General features: G+C 41.5%; 1 protein-coding gene across 15 annotated transcripts in view; it reads left to right on the top strand.

The window, feature by feature from the left end:
* SCN5A (sodium voltage-gated channel alpha subunit 5) overlaps positions 1-24,070 on the top strand; it is a 210,881-nt gene that overhangs the window by 143,101 nt on the left and 43,710 nt on the right. For 12 of the 15 annotated variants that reach the window (XM_068175239.1, XM_068175264.1, XM_068175232.1 and 9 more), the window contains 2 exons: positions 11,651-11,797; positions 18,696-18,816. The exons of 1 other annotated variant lie outside the window; for it this stretch is intronic. In XM_068175239.1, the coding sequence (XP_068031340.1) occupies positions 11,651-11,797; positions 18,696-18,816 (268 nt within the window). The remainder of the gene's footprint in view (positions 1-11,650; positions 11,798-18,695; positions 18,817-24,070) is intronic. 2 more of the 15 variants (XM_068175272.1, XM_068175279.1) reach the window with 2 other exon arrangements.

Here is a 24,070-nt window from a genome sequence, read left to right as displayed (position 1 = left end):
GATCTCTGGACTCAGAGAAAATTTCACTTGATCAACATGTGGGTTACTGCAGAAGAAATTATTGGATCTGAAGGCTGATATGAAATCCCAATTCCCTGGATATTGAGTTGTGGGATGTTACAGTGGGCTGACCCTTTTACCAAGGACATCCCTGTGGGACTGTGGGGAATAAATTTCCTCACTCAATGCCAGACGCTTTAATCCTGCAAGCCCCAACTCCATGGGTGTCCTTACCTCCTCCCCTCCAGGATGGCCAGGATAACCAGATTAGAGCTCCCGAAGGAAGAACAACAAGAACAAGAGCAAAATTTACATGATTTTTACATGATTGCACTGAGAGGGCACAATTAGGGTGAAGTATCATTTTGTGCAGAGGGCATCACGCAGAAACCAAACAAGAAATACCAAGGGTATGCTAAACATTCAAATCTATTCCAACTTTCCCCTAATTACAATCCATATTTTTACATATTTCAATATTTTAGTATGTACAAAGGGAATGTGTGTGTGCATTTACTTCTGAGGAGAAGACAGTGTACCCTGCTTCCCTTTAAAGTTGTTGGCTGACCTGGAATTGAGCAGCCCTTTGGCAGCATTGCCAGAACGTGTTTTCCTCCTCCTGCAAGTGGATTTTGGTGCAAGAGCATGGAAAAGGAGGTGACAGGAGATGCATAAAAAGGGATAATGTGGATGAATGCCTCTGCAGTACACAGCTAGTAAGCCTACATGACTCTTACACATCTTTTACACATTCTCTGTAAGTTGAAGGTCCCAGACCAGATATCCTGTGCTTCCATCAGTCTGACTTGTCCAGTCTAAAAGAGAGAGGCTAAAGGGATGCTGGTCTCGGGCAGAACCACAAAGTTATTGATCTCAATGGAGTGTTTTAGGGTGAGGATCATCTCAGCTTACAGCTCCTGTACCAGAAAGGGTACTTCCCAAGTTCTTCCCAGAAAGTCACAAAACTACTCAAAATAAACCATTGTGGCTATGAGAAATGGGTCCCAGAGCATTGCACACAGCAGCTTGAAATTTTAGAGGATAAGAAAACCTTCTGTGACTGCACATTTTCCTCTGAGTAATAGAAATGTCTAAGTTTAAATTTCAGCTGCCATTTCTATTATCAAAGCTTGCACTGGCAGCAGCTGTCTTCCTGAAAGCTGCCAATTTGTGGCACTGTCATTGAGAGGTTTTTGAAGGAGTGAGCCCACCTGATGGCTCCCAAATCTCCTTTGATTGCTGAGATGCAAGTGGGGTGCTCTGCCAGCCTGGAGAGCCAGGGGACACGTACCTGTACCTGTAGCACACACATCCCACTGTGAAAGGATCCAAAAGAAAAGTGGAACAATGGAAGTCAGCACAGGCACAAGAAATGGGAAGTGAGGCTGAGAAAGAGCTGCCTTGAGCTAAATTAATTTGTCACTGCTGTGTGATATGTGTGTTGCTGCTGGTCACTGCAGCATTTTAGTTTGTGTCATTATCTAACCCCTTCTTCTTTGTCTGTTCATAGTGCTGGGGAAGTCTCTCCCTCTCAGTCCACAAGATTTCTTAAGGATTTAATGATTTTAGCCTCATAATGAGAAAAAAGAATAACACTCTTTCAATTTTTTCCCTGTATTTGACATGTAAAATATGGGTTTTCCCAGGGGAAAAACAGCTCCCAAGAGCTCAGTAGCAGCCACAGTAGCCTACTGGCTGCATCTTCTTGAGTTTTTTTTGGGTTCTCATTTTGGCTTCCTAGATGATTAAAATGTGGACGTTACCATCTTGGGCCTCCACAGAGTGTCTTGTAATTGCTTTATGACCATTTTTCATATGTGGCACCACCTTTCAGTCCCCAGAAGAAGAAAGGGATAGATTATGGGGACAGCAAGGTGATGAGATGTGGATACAGTGGATACAGTCCAGCCCAAGTAATGCAATGGATTCCACAACAACGTATCTGCAATTTAGCTACATTGAAGGATTCAGCCATCAGAGGGGTTTGTACCATTTACATTCAATATCTAAGTGCAAAGCTTTTATCTTCAAAAATTTCTGCTTTAATTTTGCTCCTCTTTCAAGTGGCCCACAGCTGTAGCCCAGAACAGTGTGTGCCTTTTTCACAGTGACATCACTTTTTGGTTCAGATGAATCCTGATAAATGGACCTAAAGGAGCTTCCAAGATGAGTAATGCTGGGTGTCCTAAATCAGCCCCCAAAATACGACATCCTGCACTTACAGTTAACTCTGTCTTGTACCTATTACCACAGTCTCAGTGAGGTTCAGGTTTTTGGGCTCACTGTCTGGATCCTTTTGTTCATCTATGAGTTCTTACAGCCAGGAAATTTTAGTAGTACCACCTAAAGAAATGGCTCTACCCTTTTCTCCTCATTTGAGTCAGTCCAGCAGTGTTTTTACATCTTTCTGCCCTTCCTTAAACTGAGTTACTACACGTGTTGCCTTACTCAAACCTCTTGTTTATGGCCACCCAGCATGCCACTGAGGAGAAAACCCATGCTACAGTGGCTAGTGGCCCTGTGGCTCGTGGCCACCTCTCACACTGAGCCCCTCTGCAGTGACAGAACCCGGCCAGGATGCCAATTTTCCACAGAGATCACACCTCTGTGCCTTCGCTTGCAGCGCCGTGCCGAGCCAGCAGCACTTGCCTGCTTGTCTCCAGAAAATGCCATTATTGATTTGTTCCGAGGCAGTGGCTAATTGGGTCACACACAAAGTGCTGCCTGCCTGCTGCCGGGGCACGCACAGCCCGGGAGCCCTGTCTTGTCTTTCTGTGCTCCCAGTTCCCCCCACAGCCACTTTGTGCCATCCTGAGGAGGACTGGCCCATTCTCTTGCCTCAGGCTCACCCCTGGCTCCAGGAATCCTTAACTGCAGAGAGTTTCTTCTGTGTCTCCTGGGGATCACCTTTCCCTGACCTGGCAGGGAATATTGCCCGCAGGACTGTGTTTGGCACGGTCTCTCAGGCTTTCCCAGTTTCCCACCTGCACAGCTCCACTTCTCAGTGGGATTTTCCTAGACCACTCTGGGCACAGCAGCAGCTCTGCCGTCATTTTCGGGATGTTTGGATCTGGGTCTGCGCAGAGGACCCAAGGGCTGGTCAGTACCTGGATTTTGCACTGCATGGGTATTCTTTGCTCCAGAGCACACTTTGCTCTCTCAATCATATGTTTTTTTACCTCAATTGACAGTGCTCCTCCCCTTGTATACCCTTGTCTAGACTTCACCAAACACATTTCCCAGGGAAAATAGGTTTCCAGCTGTAGATGAGTAACTGCCTCTGTACACATCAAAGATAGAGCTGGCTGCCCTCAGTCTCTATTCCATTGGTGCAGTCTCTGTACTGCCCTGAAATTGATCAAAAGCCCAAGCTTTTATTCTCTTCCTCCCCTTATATATTTCAGAATTACTTACTAATTTCATTTGACAAGGTGAAACTATTTCTGATGGCTTTTCTTCCAAGTTTCTACCAGTAAGAGATTCATATTTTGAGGTCGGAGAGGACCGTTAAAGTATGATGGTTTTGCTTTCTCACAGCACTGAGTCAAGGACTACGGCTAATTTCTGCAGGGAGCCTGTAAGTTTATTTTAGCTATGATGCATCATTTGTAAGATAGGGGGGAAAAAAAAGAATGAAATTTCTCAGGTAACAGAAAGTTCACCATCTGCATGTGGACCCACATCTGTTTCCTTTGTATACAGTGGAAATTTTATTGTACCGTTCCTGTTCATTACAAGCCTGCTTCTAAACCTGAAGGGATTCTGTAAAAGTCAGTGGAATTATTCCAGGTTGATATAAGTGTAGCTAAAATTATTGAAAATTGTTATAAAAATGCCAGTGCATAAAGATTTTGTTATAAAATTGTTTGTGACAATATCTTATGCTCCTAATAATTCTAACACCTATAAATCAGATACCATGAAGCCATGTGTTTATTTGACAGGGTACATTAATTTCAGCCTTTTACTGCAGGAAATATACTTTGCTGTCAGGAACCCTAATGCCCTTTTCAAATAGTATTTATATTCTGTCTGTTTGCAGTTCCAGTCCGTGGGACACGTTCTCTCTGAGTGTAACTGGATAAAATACCTTTGAATCCTGTTGATGACTCCCCAGGTCTCACTGGGGAGGAGAGTGAGCCCATGAGTGTACATGCATGCTGCACACAATAAATCTTACAGCATCCTTCTTGTCACCTTTATTTGGGCCAATCTTTTTCTGATCATTAAGTAAGATAAAAGAGGGGTTTCCTTATTATTCTGTACATAGTTTGCCGGGATTTATCACTTTTTAAGCCGTATGTTTTGCTTTGTGTTTCTTGAAAACTGTGTAGAACTCAATTATTGGCTAATTATTTTTGGCAATAAAAGAGAACATTTCTGGATTTATTGTCTTCAGAAGAACAGCAGCAAGGGCATTATAAAAAAAGAAATGGGACTGTAAATCCCAGCAGCAGATTTAAAGCACCTATGTCCTCATCTTGGCTTCTATGTGTAGCAAGGAGCCTGTGTTTATTTCGTGGCAGTAGAGTGGGGCAGAAACTCCCGTGTCAGATCTCTGCTGGCGTGACTGGAGCAGTCACACCACAAACAGAGGTTTTAGGGTGCTTATTCAGTTCTCGGTGCCAGGCAAACATCTTTGTCCGCAGCATAACGCCTAAGGTGCAGGAAACACAGGGAGCTGATGGAGGAGAGAAAGAAAGGAGGGGGGGAAAAGCCAGGCTGGCATTGAAAGAGCCGATATCAGGCGCAGCAGAGTTGACAACATGCGTTTGGACAAGTGCCCGGACCCGGGACTGCGTGTCAGTCACAGCTTGCTGGATGCCATTTCCCAGTATCCATGTCCCTCCCCGGAGCAAAAGGCTGACCAGAAATGAGCATTTGCCACTGTTTCCCCTTTTGATAAAGAAAATGCTGACATTTAGCATTTTGGACAAAAAGAGCAGCAGCCAGTTCCCCAACAGCTCCAGTGCCATGTGAGGCAGTGTGTTGGAGGGGTAAAACTGCTCCCATTAATTATACCCCAAAATAACACTTCAAATAATGATTATTTTGTTGCTGTTGCCTGTAATAATATGAAATTTTCTTAATGATCAAAATATTAACATCTTAATTGGGTGAAAGGTTCTGGGTTATTTCAGGCACTTGCACTGACTGCACTCCAAGGCAAATTTCCAAAATTTAAACTTCCATCAGAGAAGCCCATTAGTTTGAGTTTTTCATATTATACTGTGGAGAAATCCCAATTACCGAAAGAAACATAAAGTAGATTGTGATTAAACTTCAAAATGCAATTTAGCAGAAGGTATTAGCTTGAACTCTGAACAATGAACACTTATGAAACGCTTTCACTGCCTATTTAAGCCTATTGAATTGATAACAGTATAAATTAACTTTGGCAGTCCATCTTTTTGCCAAGTTCTTCCTCTCAGACAAGTTTTTAAGAGTCAACCCTTGGAATAATGAATTTCTGTTTTATTATGGGCAGTGTGTTGCTCAGTGTGGTAAAAGATCTAGGGCCAGGAAGGCAGAAGCTGTTAGAAAAAATATGCCTTACTCTTCTGCAGCCAGAGTTCAAAGGCTTAAATATTCTGGATTAATCCAAGAAGGAAGACTGCTGAACTGCTGCTTGTGAGGGATGACATTTTGCAAAGCATCCAACACTCATGCAGAGACCAGCAGTTAGTGGCTGTGATGAGGTTTGTCTGACAAAGTTTTAGTTCACCTTTATTCAAAATAGAAGAAAATACCAGGTCAGGCTCGTTCCAGGGGAGTTTTGGCTATTAACATCCTCTGCTGAGCAGCTGTGGTTTCTGGCCAGCCCTAGCCTGGGACATCCTGAATTGTAATGGCCAGATTCTGTTAATTTTATCCAGCTAAGTACTCACAGGTGCATTATTTTTCTAGAGCAGATACTGGTGTTTTCTTTACAAATACCCTGTGATTATTTGGGGGGGAAAAAAAAGTGTTTCTTAGGTCAAGCAGGAGGATAAGATCTGTGTTTAACTTACATAGGTGTAACTTCAGACTTCCATGCCCTTAACTCTGACAGGTGACAGCACACACAAAAATCACCTGTGACCTACACACATCCAGATTGGGGACATCATCTACCCAGGGGCTGGACAACAAACTCTGCTCTTTCTGAATCAGGGACTATTGTGTTTAATCTGTTTTGCCCATGTGGCTCTTATGCACGTGTTAGTGATTTGGATTTTTTATTTTGTGTTAGTGATTTGGATTTTTTATTTTGGTTCCTATAAAGGCTGAGTCATAAAGAAAGTGAAAAATAAAAAGCATATGGATTCACAGAGCAAATGCAAGCAGCACCTTCTAATTCTGATGTTTTACTACTCCCTTTGCACCATTTTGTTTCTGGCTTTTGCATAGATGACAAGAGAAATTACAGGGAGGGGTGGATAAATGCTACAAAATGGAACAAAAATCACTGTACTAAGCTGAGGTGTCTGGCTGTTCCTGCTGAAGTGGAATGATGGACCAAGTGGCATAGGATGGAGAGAGGGCATCACCAGTCTCAAATAATCAGGTTTAGGCTTTCCTGGCTTTGTCCCCTCTATGAGGAATTTGCAGGTCTTAAATGATACATGTGTGGGTCAGCCTTAAGGTAGGACTTGACACATTTTACATGGGTATTGCAAATGTTGTAGTCTGCCAAAAAAATGCTCTTGTAAATGAACACAGTGTAGCACAAGTCCTTTTGTGTCTCAGCTATAATCCTAGTGCTGTTGATGTGGTATTGCTCCAGGTTTTCCTGTGATTTCCCATTAAACTGAATAGTGGCAACTCTGCATTACAGAAGCAATTATTCAAAGCAGGTTAGAGAGATTCTTAAATGTGCACATTTAAAATTGACAGCTGCACTCCAGCCTTCTTTTTTCCTAGCAGAATAAGTGATACTAATCTTCCCCTTCTCATATTATGGTAGTAAGGGAATTTTCCTGATATATTTGGTGAACTTTCTTCATGCAGAAAGATAAATGCACTGATTTTGTTGGTGCTACAAGGATTTACATTTATTTGTGAAAGAGAAGAACCATGATCATAAATGATCTGTTCTGGCACTAAGAACCAACAATTCGTTTCTCCAGTTTGTGGTTATTTATTTCTCTCCCATTTCAGCTCAGATTTTTCAAGGCTTTTCAGAAAGACTGAATTCAGCATATCTGAGAGTTGTCAGCCCGACAGCTCTGCAGACTGCAGTCTTCTGTTTACTTGACACAAGAAACAAGGGCCACCAAGGCAGTAATGCAAGCTCACCGTCTTTCAGCAGCTCTGCAATCTGCTTGCTTCTCCACTTATGTGGAGGTAGTATATAAACAATTCAGTTTTCACCATCATTTACTTGTTGGCTTCTTTGCAGAGGAAGGGTGCCAGTTACTAGATGCAAACTGTTGCTGAGAAAGGGTGCCAATTGCTACCAGGCACGGCAATTTTGTGAAATCCATAGTTGTCTGCAAGGAGAAACACAAACATCAACAACCACCTTACAGATTAAACAGCCCTCTTAAAACAATCCCTGTCACGCTGCTGAACATGGTTTACAATACATGAAGAGCTCTGCAGATTCCCTTTATGGTATCCAAAATTTGGGTATAGGAAACTTTGCAGGTTAAAATGTGTTGTCATCTGTTAAAGGAGCTGGATTTCTTGAGGAGACTCAATGTCATAGCATCACTCATTAAGGAATGGCTGAAGCAGAGACTCTTCTCTTGTCATATTCCTGCTGCTCCTCTGATCCCAAGGTAAAGGAGGATTGTCCTGGCATGGCCCAGTGTGTGCAGGCATATGTGTAGGGAGCAGGACAAGCCTCCACTCCTGAGTCTGTACCTGGAAATGTACTGACCAGCTCATTTCTGGAATGTGACTGCAGAACTCAGACACCCCTGAAGTCCTAATAGTGTCTCAAAAGTGATCTTCAAAGAGGCAGCTGGATGCATGAGTATGGTGGGAAGTGGATACATGGCATCAAAGCTTTCCAATTCATTGTGACTGAGTAAAAGGCAGTTTGCATTTGCACTGTCTCACCAGACAAAGGGAAAACCCTTATCCTTCTCATAAAATAGTAAAACAATTAGCTTCATCCATCCACATAATTTTTGCACACTGGCTCTGCAGTAACAATGGTGAGGAAGGAGGCCCCCAGAGCCAATTCCCATCTCTTTCCTCCCCACCTGCTTGGGGACAGGAAGCTTCCTGCTATCAAAGGATTTGCACATCTTTCTCACAACAGCCATGGCCAGGGAATCTGGGAACAAATGTCACAAGATAGGGTCATGATCTAGGGAGTGAGAGAAGCATCAGGAGAACCCATTTGAACTGATCACCATCCAAAAGGCAAGTCCTGGGATCCTCTTTCTAAATTTGTTTGCACAGAATGGAAAAAATGATATTTCCATGGGGAAGGAATAAAGTGAAGCCATGCTGATGACAGGTATTTGCCTTGTTTTGCCAGCAGCAAGTCCTCTTTCCAAAGGAGCGGCATTTGCACTAATCCCCGTTTGAGCCTGGAACAATTAGCTGATCTGTGCTTTTCAGACACACAACACAGTGTGGAGCCTTTGCATTTATTTGTGTCAGCAAACAACTATGTGGGTCCGTGCACCAGCACTCTTGAGATGTCACCCGGATTATGCCCTGTTTCCAATCTGGTAGCTGTTTTCCTGGTGCTGCAACTGGCCTGCAGCGTGAGAGGGGACAGCACTGTCCACCCCCCTCCATGTGCTAATCACTGGTATGGTGTTAGCAGATCACCTCTTTTTAGGGCCCATGTCAGAGCAGAGGTGAGCAAACTTTTGGTTTATGCTGAGGTCAGTCCTGGGCTCCCAACCCTCCCTTTGCATGCACAAAGTTTTAGTACCATTCAATGTTTTTACTTTACAAATGAAGAAAGAGACGGAATTAATAAATATTAACATAATGTGTATTGCCTTGGCAACGTGGCACTTGATACAAAAATTAAACATAAATTATGTAAACCACCCACGGTGGGAAGCTGTACAGGAGATAGACCTGCTGCCGTTGCCGCCAGAAGAACAAATCATCTGGAATAAGGACAAAAGCAAACAGCCCGAAGTTAAACAACATAAACCAAAGGCACCTTTCCCCACACTGGTCTCTGCTGGTTTTCAGGTGCTGTGTGCTGGAAGTGAGACTGTCACAGCTCAAGAGAATCGTTCACCGGGACTGCCATTGGCTGCTTGCAAAAACTCAGTTGAATCCCTAACACTCCTTTTGGGATCAGTCTACACTACCAGATTCTTTGGAACAGTCTATTTCTCTTACTCATTTCCTCACAGCTTATAAATTTAGAGGACAAGTCTGAAAACACACGTTGATGAACAAAATTGTTGTCTGAGCACATGTACGTGATGCCCCCATTGAATATTTTGCCAGGATATATTAATCAGTTTTAATTAATGTTAACTCATTGGATACTTGGTACAGGTGTGATTTCTGGGAAGAAGCCAGGACCATATTTCCTGGAGTTGAGCCTCTATGAAAGTGTTACTAAGTCCTGGTACCACACAGAGAGATTAGTAAATAGAGAATTGGTGTGAGTTTGGCACTTGACTCTAGCTTAACACAATAATTTGCTTAACAATTAGAATATTATCAGATCAGCTGAGTTACAGTGTCTGTCCTCTTACAATGCACAGTTTCTAGTGAATCTGAGTGCACAACCTTTCTGAATAAATGAACTTGAAACATCACCTCAGATTGTGTTGCACTTTCAACATGAAACGATTGTTTCTGCTGTTCCAGTGCTATAACCAATATCATGCCATTAAGATTACTTGGTACTAAGTTGCATGCACATTGCATTAAAAAAAATAACATTTTATGGCTGAGTGCCTTAGCTGTGTGTACTGTGCCTTCCACATTGGCTTCTCTCCTGAATATTAAACTATTTCCAAAGATAAACACTGCTGAAAAGCCTTTAAAAGTGTTACTTTTTGTCAGAGACATACCTGTAACCCTGTGGTTATTGGCCTGTGAAGATCAGTGCTAATGTGTGACTAGAAATTGCATGTAGTACCTTCCTGTGCAGAGGGTATAGGCTTGGACATGCACAATTTGATTTATTAAAGTTAGAATATATTTTAGACCACATGTCCTCCGAAGAGGGAGACAAATAATTTGATTTTGAATTAATTTCCCAGAAACACACAACAACATTTGAAAATACTGGTACAAACCTGAGAGTCCAAAAATATTTATACAGAGAACAATTCACTTGACCAACTGCTTCCTTTGTGCCATTTGCTCTTTCAGATAGTTACATTTGGAATAAAGTGTTTTGCTGCTCCGGGTACCTCTTGAGGGACTTCCTGTGGTGATGTGGCTTTAAAACTGAAGCAGGTAGTCTGGGACTCCCTGGGGTAGGGAAATTTGCTTAATACCAGAATAACACTGAATGTCAGTCAAGCCGAAGGAAAGGAAAAAAAAGAAAAAGCTGGACAAATGAAAGATAAATAGGTTTAAATAATTACTATTGAAATCTGGTTATGCTTGTAATTTTTTTCTCAGCATGGAAGTCCCTCTGTAAGCAATTCAGCACAGCCCTTTGAATCTTGCTGGAGTTTTATTAATATTTTAGTAGCTGCGTTAGTAATGGCATGAACAGTGGTAGTGCTGTGATGAGCTGTGGAGTTTTCAGTGAAGTCCCTGCCTTAGGTGGATCAATAAAGCCACACAAACAGAGAACCTGGGCCTCTAGAGGGAGGGACTAACCCTGCAAACATCCTTTCCTCTGCCATTAGTCCTGGGAGAACTTCTTGAGAGCTCAGCAGCAATAATCACCACTCCAGGAAGAAGTGGCTGGATTTAATGGCACCACGCATTCTAGCAAGCACAAGGTCCAGTCAAATGTGTTTACTGAGAGAAAAAATTATTGCTGTGCTTCCAGAGTCCATCCCCTTTCAGGAAAGTGCTTCACAGTGTGCTCTCCTTTCAGCCTGTGGTTGAGCCCCATGTGCTTCAGTGGGTGCAAAGTAGCCTTAAGTGTTTTGCTGAATAGGAGCCTCGTACATTTTTGTGTTTACCTGCAGTTTTTCCATATCTATTTTCAGATATCTTTTATCTTTTCCAGTGAACTTTGCATTTTCTTCCCCTTCAATGTGTATCTTTTCTTCTCTGGGTGTGGGGATTTTTCACACAGTTTCAAGCAAACTCGTAGAGCAATATTGGGTTTTGTCCTTGTGCCTTTCTCCAGCTTTTACACTGAGTGTCACCACCTGATTCTGAATTTTCAGAGTACACTCCTTGGTTATTTGGCAGCCACCTCTCTCTGCGTCTCAGGTCACTGGAGGAAGTTTGTGTCTCAAAATCAGGCTCAAAATGGAGATGGCAAGGGAATTTCCTCCCACCTCAGCAACAAAAGCTCAGAAAAAAAGTTGGTCTATTTGTAGGTCTATTTTCTACAGCCATATATCTTGGCATATCCAAATTGCTAAAGCTCAAAATTTGCAACATAAACTTGTGTTATCTTACTTCTTGCCATTTTCTTTAAGATGTCACACCCTGACGAGAATAGTCCAGGCTGTTTTCTCTTCTAGCTGGAGAGTTCTCCTTAAGGAATAAGCATGCTATCAAAGAAAAAGAAAATAAACCCATCTAGGATTATTTCCAGCAGGAAAAGCAGCTGCAGCTGAGGGGGCAGCGATGCCAAAGCCCAGGCGTCCGGAGTCAGAACTCTGAGATTTATGAAGAGTTAAGTGAGTTGCACGTGGATAAGCAGTTGAAGGCTGAGCCACCACCTCCAGTAGGGCAAAAAGAGGTAACACAAACAACTTTCCTACCTGATACTGCATGAAATTCATTGCACCAGCTCCGTAGTGCATGCCACTGGTTTATGTGGGGCTTATGGCTTGTAAAAATACATGTTTGTCAAGGGGTAGGAAAGCAGTAGCGTGTAATAGGCATTGCAGTCTTAGTAAAGAAGAGAGAGGATTTTGTTGTTATAAAAATAATTGGAAAGCTTGGAAAACGTGCATTATAAATTAAGATGGAATTGTAAGAGGCTTTTGGGGGGGAAAAAACCCAAACAACCACAAAATCATTCATAATGCTACTGTCTCATTTTATGAGAAAATATGTGTGTGATTTCCCACTGAAAAGCAGCTCTAGGAATGGCATCTGCTGACTTGGCAGACCTGAATGTTGAGTTCACTGGAGGGCATCTGCTCTCTGTCACAGATTAACATTTCTTTTCCTGTTAACACATGCCCAAGAAAGGTGTGACAATTTAAGTAGCTGATGTGAAGGTACTAATTAAAAAGCAAGCCTTGGTTTTATTTAGTTGATTTGGTCAAAGTGCAGCTCATTAATTTTTTCTTGATGTGTACACATTGACATTTATTCTCAAGTTGTAGGATGATGATGTCCTTATAAACATAAATATCAAAAATAACATGTTTGTACTGTACACTGAGTGACTCCAGGCTGTGTAATTGCCTGTATTCTCCTTGCTGACTTGTTAGGGGTTCTTCCCCTTCAGATTTAGAATTTTATTGACATAGCATTGCCTTTATTACTAGAGAGTGATGGATTCCTCTCTTTGAAATCAGGAAATGGAGGTTTTGGAACATCCTGGGAGTTTGGAGAACTCCAAGGCTGCTTAAGATTGGAACCAGGGATTGTTGTGTGGGACAAAATTTGATGAAAAGGAAAGGTTGGCATAGTATTCACACACATCACACCTTTCCCAGTTCTGCTGTAAAATTGCTGTCAAGTTTGTGTCCAGCAGGTGCAATCCCTTGAAGAAATCTTAACAGGACAAGAGGAAACAGACCCATCCCAGAGCCAGGGCTCCCCTTATCCAAGCCTGCTGATTCATGTTGTCATATGGGTGGAATTTACTGAACTAAATGTAGACAACTGCATCTGGACTTGTCATCTGAGGCCTCTGTTTTAGACAATGTAGGCAGGTAAATGTGTCTCCAGCTGAAATCAGCACTTACATTAGGTCAGATCTCATAAAAGTGCCCATTTCTCTCCATTAACTATAAAGGGAGCACTTAGGTTGCACACTTAGGTGAGATAAATTCCACTCACAGGAACCAGAAATCCTCCAGCCATGAAGCCTTTCTTTAAAGGGCAATCCTTGCCAGAGTACTTCTTGCCATATTCCTATTCAGAAAGAAAACATCCTGAATTTAGAAGAAGGAGACTTAAATATTTGATATCCTGGTCTCAAGAAAAAAAAAAAAAAAGTATGTATATTTAGCAAAGAAATACAAAACTTTCAAACAATGTAAAGAAGCATTATAACTAGAAGGAATTAGAAGACCATGTCAGGCATTTTTCTCTCAGGGGATTAGGTATCTTTCATGTTTAAATATCTTTTCAAGACAAATGGACCCTGTGATCCTAACAGGGGAGCCAGAAAACTATGTCCTTCTTTAGTGCTATAACAAAATGTCATGATAAGTCAGGAACATTCTAGCCTCGATATATTCAGCAACATCGTGATAAAGAAATAATCCCCATTTCCTCCCTCAGCTTTCAAAGGGTCCTGAGACACAAATGCCACCTCCCTGTAGCAGAGTATAATTGATTCTATTTGCAGCTGCTTAGAAAGAGGTGGAGGAACATGGCAATAATCCAGGGATGACTTGAAATCAAACGGAAGTTCACACGAGGCTATGAATGCCAACACAAAAGAGCAAAGCCCAAAGGATGCTATTTTGGAAGATCTCGTGTGGACATTACATACCCACGGTCCCCCTGTGCAGAAGTGATCTTTGTGCCAGCACGCAAGGACACGCTCGTCATATTTTTGATGAATGTCCCAAGAAGTTGCAACTGGCCAAATAAAGCCAACAACTGCAAGAGAGTAACAGATTTGGTATGCCCGAGAGGCAGGGCTTTCAGTGATTGTCAGTGACAGGAAACGCTGGATGTGTTCTGAGTAAAACTCTGCTGGTGTCAGTAAAGGGTAGATTGTATGATTAAAAATTCATTCTATATCAATCATCAGAAAGGCACCGTAGAAATAAAATCATTGATGTCACAGGCGGAGAAGACTTTGGAGTACAAACTGCTTGCTTTCTCTGCCAAAATGCTGACCCATAAAATATTCACACAACTTTGTGGAATCTGGCTTTAAATGGATCAGGCAACTTAGATTTCTTCATTTACCAAAAGGAATAATTCACTTGCTAAAAAGAAATATCTCATGCCTGGGTATATTTCCTTAAATACCAGCCTTTTCTCACCTTTTTTTTCCCTTTGAAAGTGCCATTTCATTACAGTCTTTTACCAGTTTTATCCATCAGTCTCTTGGTATGAATTAATATCGTTTACTTTAATAGACTGTTGCTTGCTTCCTATTTTCTGGGGTTTACCCCCTGAAGTCATGCACCATTGTTCTTTCATTTCATTATTTATTGTAAATTAATATCTCTGAGCCATTTATCTGACTTTTTTTACCTCTTTCTTTGCAACTCCCTCAACCGTTCCTTTTCGGGGTTTTTTGCTAAGAAGGAAGCACAGTATTCCAAATATAATTTCTACAGAACTGTAAAAGAACAAATAATATCTCAGTATCTAGACATGATGCTTTCATATGGTTTTCTACATTATTATATCCCACTGCAAAATCACATCTATTTTTTTTTTAATATTACTCCAGGTTTCCAAAACGTCCATTGAAATTTTCCTGTAACTTGCCCGTTTGTACTTTTTAAAATCATTTCCCATTTTGCTATATTCTCTGTGTTTCCCTTCTCTTTTCCCTTCTGCTTCCTCGATTTCAATACTCTCTCCAATTTAATATTATCAGCTAACATGAGGATTATATCGGTCAAGACCTCTTCTGTATCTTTAGTGAAGATAATGCTGACCCTGATCCCCACAGACTTCCTCCTCTGAAGGGAAAGTTTGTGCTATATTTGGGTCCTTAGAATGGCTTTTCTCCATACAGCAATGGGTGAACCTGAGCCAATTACAATTTATTGTAAAAGTAGGCTTTTCTAGAACAGACATCCAACTGTTTTCTTAAAGTTTATATATCATATGTCAATTTGATAGATTAAGGCTCTGATTTTCAGAGGTGAGGCAGAGAAGAAGGGAGGTAAGAGGGCTAAGCCTTGAGCAAACATCAACTTTCGATGAGATTTCAGCATCTCACTGCTAAAGGCTCTTTGAAAAACACTTTCAGATCAATTTGCTGCTATTACAGGCACAAGCAGTGGGTATGGAAGCCCTGTCCGGGTACTTAAAACAGTCTCTCCATCAAAAAACACTTTAAAATTGCCTTCTGCAGCATGAATTTATGCACCAGGGGAAGACCTTCCAAAGGAGTCTCTGATAGATCCCTTGCCTCTGCCTGGCACACTTCCTCCACTCACCTATTCCAAGAAAGAAGGAAGAGATTCTGTATTTGTCCTTTTTGCCTTATTTTTGAGCTCTTTTCGCCCTGTTTGTGCACAGTTGTCTTAGCACACAGGAGAACCCCTCACTGCATTTATGTCTATGACATTTCACTCCGAGTAAGCTCTCTCCTTTTCTCCTCTCTGTATTTAATTTACTTTAATCACAGGCTGCAGCAAGTGTTTAGTGATCTGTGATTCCCATGATTATTCCCTTTTCCTCCTCTCTCAGCTCAGTGTTGTGTTTACTTATTGCTGCTCTCCTGGGCCGTTTCCAGTTTTCCATGAGCATTCACTATTGATTGCTAATGATGTGTTAACTGGGTGTATTGGATCCCTTTATGCTCTGCAGAGTGCCTTGCCTGGATCTGCTGGTTTGTGTATGTATATCTAGGCTTTCTGGCTATTTCTCTACTTACATTTATATTAATTCTAACAGGCTCTCCCCCTTCTTGTTATTGATCCCCTTGTTGGATGATTTTAAGAAGTGTTTATTTTCTTAGACAACTGAATTTTGATTAGCTACCTTCCCCTCATCAATTGCTCTTGTGTCCCTGACTCTTCCCTGAGTTCATGAAAACCTTCTTAATCATTTTAACCTTTCTGGCAAAGAGTAACCTTTACTTTCTTCCCAGAATCATCCCTAATACTTTCCTTCTATATGTCTGAAAGTACTTATAGGGCCTATAGAAGGCCTTCCTATAGAAGGAAATACTTTCCTTCTATATGTCTAAAGCATATATGTCTATATGCTCCTTTTTCTAGTCCCTGTTCAGACCCTCAAACCTTAATCTGTTGTTTTCTGAATCCATGTTCATTGTTTCTTCTTCTTTGAAGGCTTTTCAGAAGAAAACCTGTCTGTTTGCCTTGCATGTTCCCCACCTCCCTTTGACACGGATGGATTCTAATATTTCTTGGAAACTCCTGATAAATAACTAAATAGTCTTTGATAATGTCATTGTATTTTGTTCTGTGAATTTCCTAACCTGTCTATGCTAAATCCAGCTCTCTAGTTGAAAATGTTATCAAGATGACATTGGTCTCACAGTTTTTTTTGATTTCTTGCTATTGCTAAGAATTACACCCAGCAAAGCTTCTCTTCTCGTTGGAACCCCTATTTTCTACATCCTACAGCTGCATATGGTTTAGGACTATTTCAGTGATCTCTGTTTTGACATCTTCATAACAGAACACGTAATGACTAAATGCATTCCCTGACGAACAGTATCACAAAGTTCTGACTGTGCTAGAACTTGGGATGACATTTTTTCCACCATCATACACTGTTGTGAGTCTGTAGGAAATGGGCTCTATACGACAGCGGCATTCTGAATATGGCTTTTCAGAAGCTTTATCCATATCTTAGACCTGTTCTGTTCTTTCTGTTCTCTCTTTTTAAAAGGTCTCTTCTCAATCGTTTGCAGATCTTTTGTGTACAGCATTAAAAACCCTAGCCAAGACTATGACCTTCTGAATGCTGCAGCTAATTGCAAACAAGTAGCTTCCACCCCCTCTTGCAAGCACTGCTGGAATGTTCAGTCTTGCCCATTTTACCCCAGGTTCAGCATTTCTCTGAATTCAGCTATAAATTTTGCATTGACTGTGTATGCTGGAAAACAGAGGACCCATTTTCACATTAATAATAAATATATAAAGCTGTGCCTAGTCTCTTACTCCATCACCGTCGTGCTTATGAAAATAATATTTTATCTGTACGTGCCATCTCTCATATAACTATCTCACAGGCTGTTTAAAAGCATGGGTAAGTATTATTGCCCTCATTTTTTAAAATGAAGGCAATAGTATTGCAAGATAAAGCACAAAAACTTTTAAGTGGGATCTCAGAGAAGAGAGTGAACCAGTTCACAAGTGACACACTCTCCTGCTTGGAGCTATTTGTCATTGTCATGACCCACAGAAGATACCAGCTTTGGTATTGCCCACTTACACCAGATAATGCTTTAATATATCCAGAAACAAACTGGATGCATTAGAGCATTATCTGGTGTAAATATCAGGTTTTTCACTTTAGTGGCCAAGCTATTTAGCTTGTAAAATTTAAAAGTAAATCAAGTAAAATTTAATTTTGGATTAAGACAAAATAGAAATCCTTTATTTTAGCTAGCAAAATAAAATAGGGGGGAGACATTTCCTCTTTACTTCTAAAGAAAGTGTCTTGATTCTGCTAAAGGAAAGTTTAACCTGAAATGAAATTTCTATTTCATATTTGGGTGACTTACTGAATTGCATATCATATGTCTTTTAATCATGAGTCCAGCCTTCAAAACAGATTTTGAAAATAATATATTCCCCAGAATTTTTTTTTTTACCCAGATCTGCTTGAGAGCTCCTGTTCTAAATAGATGAGACAACCAATGCTTCAGGGAGTGGGAATATTCTTGCCCCATTTTGCAGAGGAGGATCTGAGAAGCACTGAATTTAAACAATGCACCTAAGATGATGGTGTCAAATATTTCAGGCAAGTGGTAGAGCCCTCGAGACACTTCTAACAGCCATGTGCTCCTCCTCCTACATCACCTGGGGATCACAATGGTGTGACAGAAAGACAAGGGGCCATGCCATGTGCTGAGAAGAAGTTAGATGAGGGATGAGACAGGAGGAAGAGCCCTCTCAAGATATTTGTACTTTAGCTTCCTGTGGCTGGACGCTGGAGGGAGGATGTCAGCAGGACCAGAGCATGGTCCTGACTGAGCAGGTGCAGATTTCACCCACCAGCTGTGGGTGAGGAACCTCAGGAATGAGGCCCAAAAGACAGGAACCCAAGGCAGGTCATCAAATTCATCCTTCAACATTTCAGGAGATAGGTCCCACTTCTGGTACCCCCCACCCAAAGGTATGAGCCTTCAGGATGTCAAACTGATGAAGTCCATCACTCCAAGGTTCCACCTACCATTAATCAGAGCAACTTGGTCTAGTGGAAGGTGTCCCAGCCCATGGCAGGGGGGCTGGAACTGGGTGATCTTGAAGGTCCCTTCCAACCCAAACCGTTCTAAGATTCCGTGATTAATAATCAACGGCTGTTCACTCCCTTTCTGTGGTTTGCTTCTCTTTTGTCTCAAAAAGTAAGTTGTGTATGTTAAGTTGTTGTTGTTGATGGGTCAGCCCCTGGTCTCAGGGTAGGCAGAGCTGTCACCAAGGAGTGGCACCTTGGGAAGTGCATGGCAATGTCTCTGTTGTGGTGGCTTCAGCTGGGGTGCTGATTAGTGGAATGACAACTCAGCTACTTCCTTCGGGGCAACTGATCAATTTGTTTTCCACATCTTTGCTCTTGTTGGCAACAAGCTTGATGAAATCAGTCTTTCTGAAGGCAGCACAGTGGATTTGACAAATCCTGCAGAACTGCTGGAGCAGATCCCCGAGTTTGCTGAGGAGCTGATGGAGCCTGAAGATTGCTTCCCTGAAGGTAAGAACCTGCATGTTTCACTGCAATGCTGGGGCAAGAAACCTTCTTTTCTCCTATTGAACATCTCCTGACCTTCTCACCGTGTTGCTCTGGTTGCTTGCACTAGTATTTCACTGGATGCTCTTTGTTTCTTAGGCACTATAAGACTGCAAACACACACTCAAAATCCCTTGTTACCATCAGTTTTTGGATTTCCAAGGTGAGATAAGCCAGATGCATGCTCTAAAATGCTCCACAGCTTCTAAAGCCTTAGGCTTTTAAAATTGTAATTTGTGCCATAAAGAGTGGTTTATTTGTTTCTTTCTTTGTTTTTTAAATGCTGATTTTTTGTCATTTGGCCAGTGAAGATTTTTGCCTTCCAATATATGTGCATGATCAAATTTGGTAAACAGCTGACCAGATCAGGATGTTTCCATTGCTTAAATGTATCCAGGAAGTTCATAGAATCTGTCTGGAGAGTTCATGAGACTCAGGGATTCTCTTCCATTTATTTTAAAGGGTGTCAAGATTAGCACATCCAGTAACTTTCATCTAGTCAGAGAACTGATATGTAAAGGGCATTTAACATAATTATTAGATAACAACAGACCACATTTACATATCTCTTTTAATACTGAAATTCACCATAATTTTATTAATATTTTACACCAGCCTGCTCCAAAACCCAGATGTAAAACCCAGCTACATCAGAAGATCTATGTTAAAATAAATATATAAAGTAAATAGCATCCTAAGTTATTTCTTCTCAGAGTGAGTTTATTCCAAATATTATCTCAGTCAATTTTTTTGTTTTCCTATAAATCTGGGTTGGGAAAAACAGGGTTAGCTGAATGTAAGAATAGTCCCTTGAAAATTCAAGCATTATTATAAACAAAAACAGAGCAGCTCAGATGGGATCAGACAGAGATGATTTGCTGGGTATATGAATGCCCCTGAAGTCAGCAAAAATGTGCATCTCTATATCTGTGAGAAAGATGATTGAATGAGGTAAGGGAGCCCTTCAGGGTTTACAAATGTCCCTAGGATCTAAACATTTTTTTGGCAGCTCTGCTTAAAAACAGTAGCCAAAAATTAATGCAGTTGATGGAAGAAAGCATGGTGTAACTATTCAGGCCTGTGCAATAACATTTTGAAATTAGATCTGGTGTTTGCATTCTTTCACAATATATTTCTTAATGGGGCTGGTGAGCAGCAATCTCTGTTGTGCCCTGCAAAGTGATTATGTTATAGATGCTTAAACAAGCCAGTGCTGTGTAATCAGTGCTGTTCAGATGGCAGTTTAGAAATTCTGAAACTGTGGTTGGCCACGACCTCCATCCAGTTTTCTAAAAGAAATGAGGCAGAGCCTACACAACAAGTTCCCAGAGCAGCAGCACTCTGTAATTTGATCTCTCTTAAAATAACCAGACCTACCTGAAATTCCACGATGCAGGACCACAATGGAACCATACCATTTTGTCAGATCTTCCTCAGTGATGTCTGTGGGATGCAGGGTAGCAAGCAGGGCTCTTCTAGATGGATCACTGGAAGTATTTAACCAGCTTTGAAGCCTGCTGATCATCTTGGCAGCAGAGAAATGCAGAAATGAAGGCACTGTGGGCTGAACCCCATGCTTGCCTTGGGTTACTTCCACCCAGCTTCTGGCTCCTGCACTCTTCCTCCTGAGCACCCCTGGTCCTGCATTTTGTTTTTACTCCTAATCTCTCTTAGTTCCTCACCAGTGCATGTGCAAGTCAAGGTGTTTTTCTCTTCTCCCAGGATGCAGCCATCTGAGCCTTGAGCTCTAAATGGGAATTGAAGGAGAGCCTGCTCCCAGCCCTCAGCCCAGTGCATGGTGTCTAGGGACACCTGCAGGTTCAGGTGACATCCTCCTCAACACATCTACTTTCCTTTCCTGTACAGCACGTATTATCCATGCACATTTTTCAGGCTTTACTGTTTTGGCTAAATGTGATCACATTGCTCGTGGATTTGGCAAAAATGCACAAACACAACGTGATTATTCGCTTATAAAATTTCAAGTCAAAATGCCATAAACTGAAAGTCCAAATGATTCTTACAGCAACGAGATTAACATTAGGTTTAATTTATGCAGGGAAACAAAGTGTTTTCCTGTAATCAACTGCTAATAAATATTTCCAATATTTTTTGCCCAAACTTACTATTGCAATTAAACCTCATGCAGCTGTCACTTCAGTCTAGTTTAAAACCAAGTAAGCCAACAAACAGCAGTCTAATTAGCTGAGATGACAAGGCTTTAAACTACTAAAATGAAAATATTGAAGAACATGCACTGGGCAGGTTTATCTAGTCCTGCCTTTACTGATTTTTTAATAAGAGATACAACAATATTTGGTATATTTGGGAGTATGAGAGTTAATATTTGTGAAAGAAGGAGACTATGAGAAAAAGAAGAGGGAGAGGGGAAGGGTTAATTTCTTAACTTCTTTAGGTATCTAAATTCAAACTATGACATTTCTCAACACATCCAGCGTAGGTTATGTCCTGAACAAATACGTTCCAGATTCAGGCCCCTTTTTTTTTCAGATAACAAAGGCAACAAAGATAATGCATGTTCTTGAAATAGTTGCTGAAAGTTTGCTGAGGTCACAGTTTTCCGGGAGTTGGGTGACCCAGATAAGCCATAGGTCGTTTTTCTTGGGGAGCCTTGTTAATGTGTTATCATCTCAAAATAGCTTTGATTAGGGTCAACAGGGAACATTCTTGGGTCAGGAAATGTGAAGGCAAGGTAGGGTCACAGGCCTGGCAGCTAGCAAGTATTGCTGGGAAGAACCTGATAGAAATGGAGAGACCATTTCTGGTTACCAGTTGATGGGAAAGGAACATTTATCCAATGCCAGCTATTTGGGTACTTTTTCCTCCAGATGCCTTGCAACACTCGAGTCTTGTTACCTCCATCGGTATGTGCTCTCTGCAGCAAAATTTACTCCCTGTTTGGACATTATCTTCTGTGTCTCGCAGAAGGTCGTCCAAAGAGAGCCCTCGGGCCACAGTGCTCTCCTCTCTCCCAGACCCTAATAGGAGAAAGATTCCACCAAGTCCTTAGGCGTAATTCCCCGGACACAGCCCGCTGGCAGAGGTTTCAAGGGAATATCACCAGAGGGTCATGCGAGAATGAGCAACCTCGCTCAACGCGTGGTTGGTCGCAACCCGTGACACCAAGGACGCCCAGAACCATCTTTCCATGTGACCATGGCAGGAGCCATTATCGCTCCTAAAACGCCCAAATGTCAGCCGGAAAAAGCCACGTGCCCAACTGAAGTTGCTCTGATTAGTGGTGGGATCTGTGTGCTGCCCTTCCCAATCGCGGAGAGCGGCTGTTTAGAAGCAAGAAAAGGAAGAGAAGAGAAAAATAGACCATTAAACGGAATAAGTCTAAAGAGAGTTATGGGGACTGCCACTGCATGAGTTTAAAGGCTGTGTAAAACCAAGCCAAGCCCAACAAAATGTGCTTTTTGGCATCCTAGGAAAAATCATGGATCAAACCCAAGTTTTAAAGTATTGCTTCCCTCTGGCTGCCATACCTGAGATATTCTGTGTTTTTCCACCAGGAACAGCATGCTGGAATTATGTTGTACGCAATTTTCAGGTATCATGAGACTCTTACAGCCCTATTGCACATTCAGAATTAAATTAATACGGGTTGGACAGGACCTCTAGATTTAAAACTCATCCATCCCCTCACTCAGAACATGGATGACATCAGTGGTAGGCCAGGCTGCACACTGCCTTTGCTCCAAGGCGTCACACTCCTATTTCTTGTGACCTCCTAGATGATGTGCTTTGAGGAGAGTAGCAGCAGATAAACAAGAAATGTACCCTTGTTAAGCCCTTGGAAGGGTAAAAACACCTGGCTTTGGTTTGTCAGATGCCCTCTTGGCAGCCCCCAGTTTAGCATGCAAGTAAGATCTCAGATCTCCTGATGTGTCTCAGGTACCCAAATGCTGAGACAGTGATCATAAATCTCTCTTTCACACTATAAAATGCAGCTGTGCAGTCACAGAATCATGGAATGCTTCAGGTTGCAAGGGACCTTAAAGGTCATGCCGTTCCAACCCCCCCTGAGTGAGTTAATAGCAGGGCCAGAAGATGAGGAAAGAGTTAAATAAGAAGAGTCTGCTGAGATCATGTTCCCTCCAGCATGGGGAGACAGTTGGGGTCTTTCAAAGGGGATACAGTTGGGTTTGCTCTGTTATTTGTGTATACCCAGATAGCCAGACTGGTCATTAGAAACCCAGCTTGGGTTTTATATAAATATATATATAAAACTCATGTTATGAATACCTGCCTGTTTGAGTTCATGCTTAGGAAGCTGTATTTTGTGTCAAACCAAGCAATGCTGTAACCAGCGTTCAAAGCTAAGAAAAATACTGTTTTGTTCTAAAAATGAATATCCCAGTAATTGAGAACTCTTGTGTAAAGGCACTCACAAAATTGCTGTGGTTTGAACACAAGGTACCACACTTGCTGGACAACAGAATGGAAAAAATGAATTGGTGTTCCTGGCTTATTGAAAGAACCAGCAGCCCAATCCATCCAAAGCAAAAATAATAATTTAATGAAAATTTAAATATACATATTGGTGTGAACAAGCAGTGGATTTGTAAATTCTTTGCCTATAAGCCTAAAATCAGTAGGCTTGGCTGTCAGGCACTGAGGAGGAAGGTTTTGCAGTATAACTCCCACATTTACAAAGAGGTTTTTTTTTCCCAATGCACCAAGGTAATGCAATCAAATCTAAGAGCTCCATGATTAGAGTGCACCAGGCTAGAAAATGTGAATATGGAACAAAAGGGATATTTACACAGAATGCATTGTATATTGAATTCCTTCTCCTTTTTTTTTTTAAGATATATATTTAGTCTTCAGTTTGTGCTATAGGACACCCTAATGACTGAAGAGACTATTTCCCTTGTTATGAAATATGACCAAAAAGTAAATAATATCATGGTATATTAATGCATTTGGAAAGGTTTCTTGGTAAATAGGCCTCTGTGTTATGAGAAATGGTATGAAATATCCAAATGTCAATTGAAAACAGACATTGTTCTTGGACAACTTGGCCACAGATGCAACTCAGAACAGCTTCACAGATTTACCAGTAAATAATTAAACCCTTTGGGGGGACTTCTTCTGCTCTTCTGTGTTCTGATGAGCAGTAATCTACCAACTAAAAGACCATGGTGGAAATGAGTCTGTTTGCTCTCAAAAACAATGCAGCCCAACATGAATT

Source organism: Anomalospiza imberbis, chromosome 1, assembly GCF_031753505.1.
Source record: "Anomalospiza imberbis isolate Cuckoo-Finch-1a 21T00152 chromosome 1, ASM3175350v1, whole genome shotgun sequence".
NCBI lineage: Eukaryota > Metazoa > Chordata > Aves > Passeriformes > Viduidae > Anomalospiza > Anomalospiza imberbis.
This window is presented reverse-complemented; position numbering and strand designations above follow the sequence as displayed.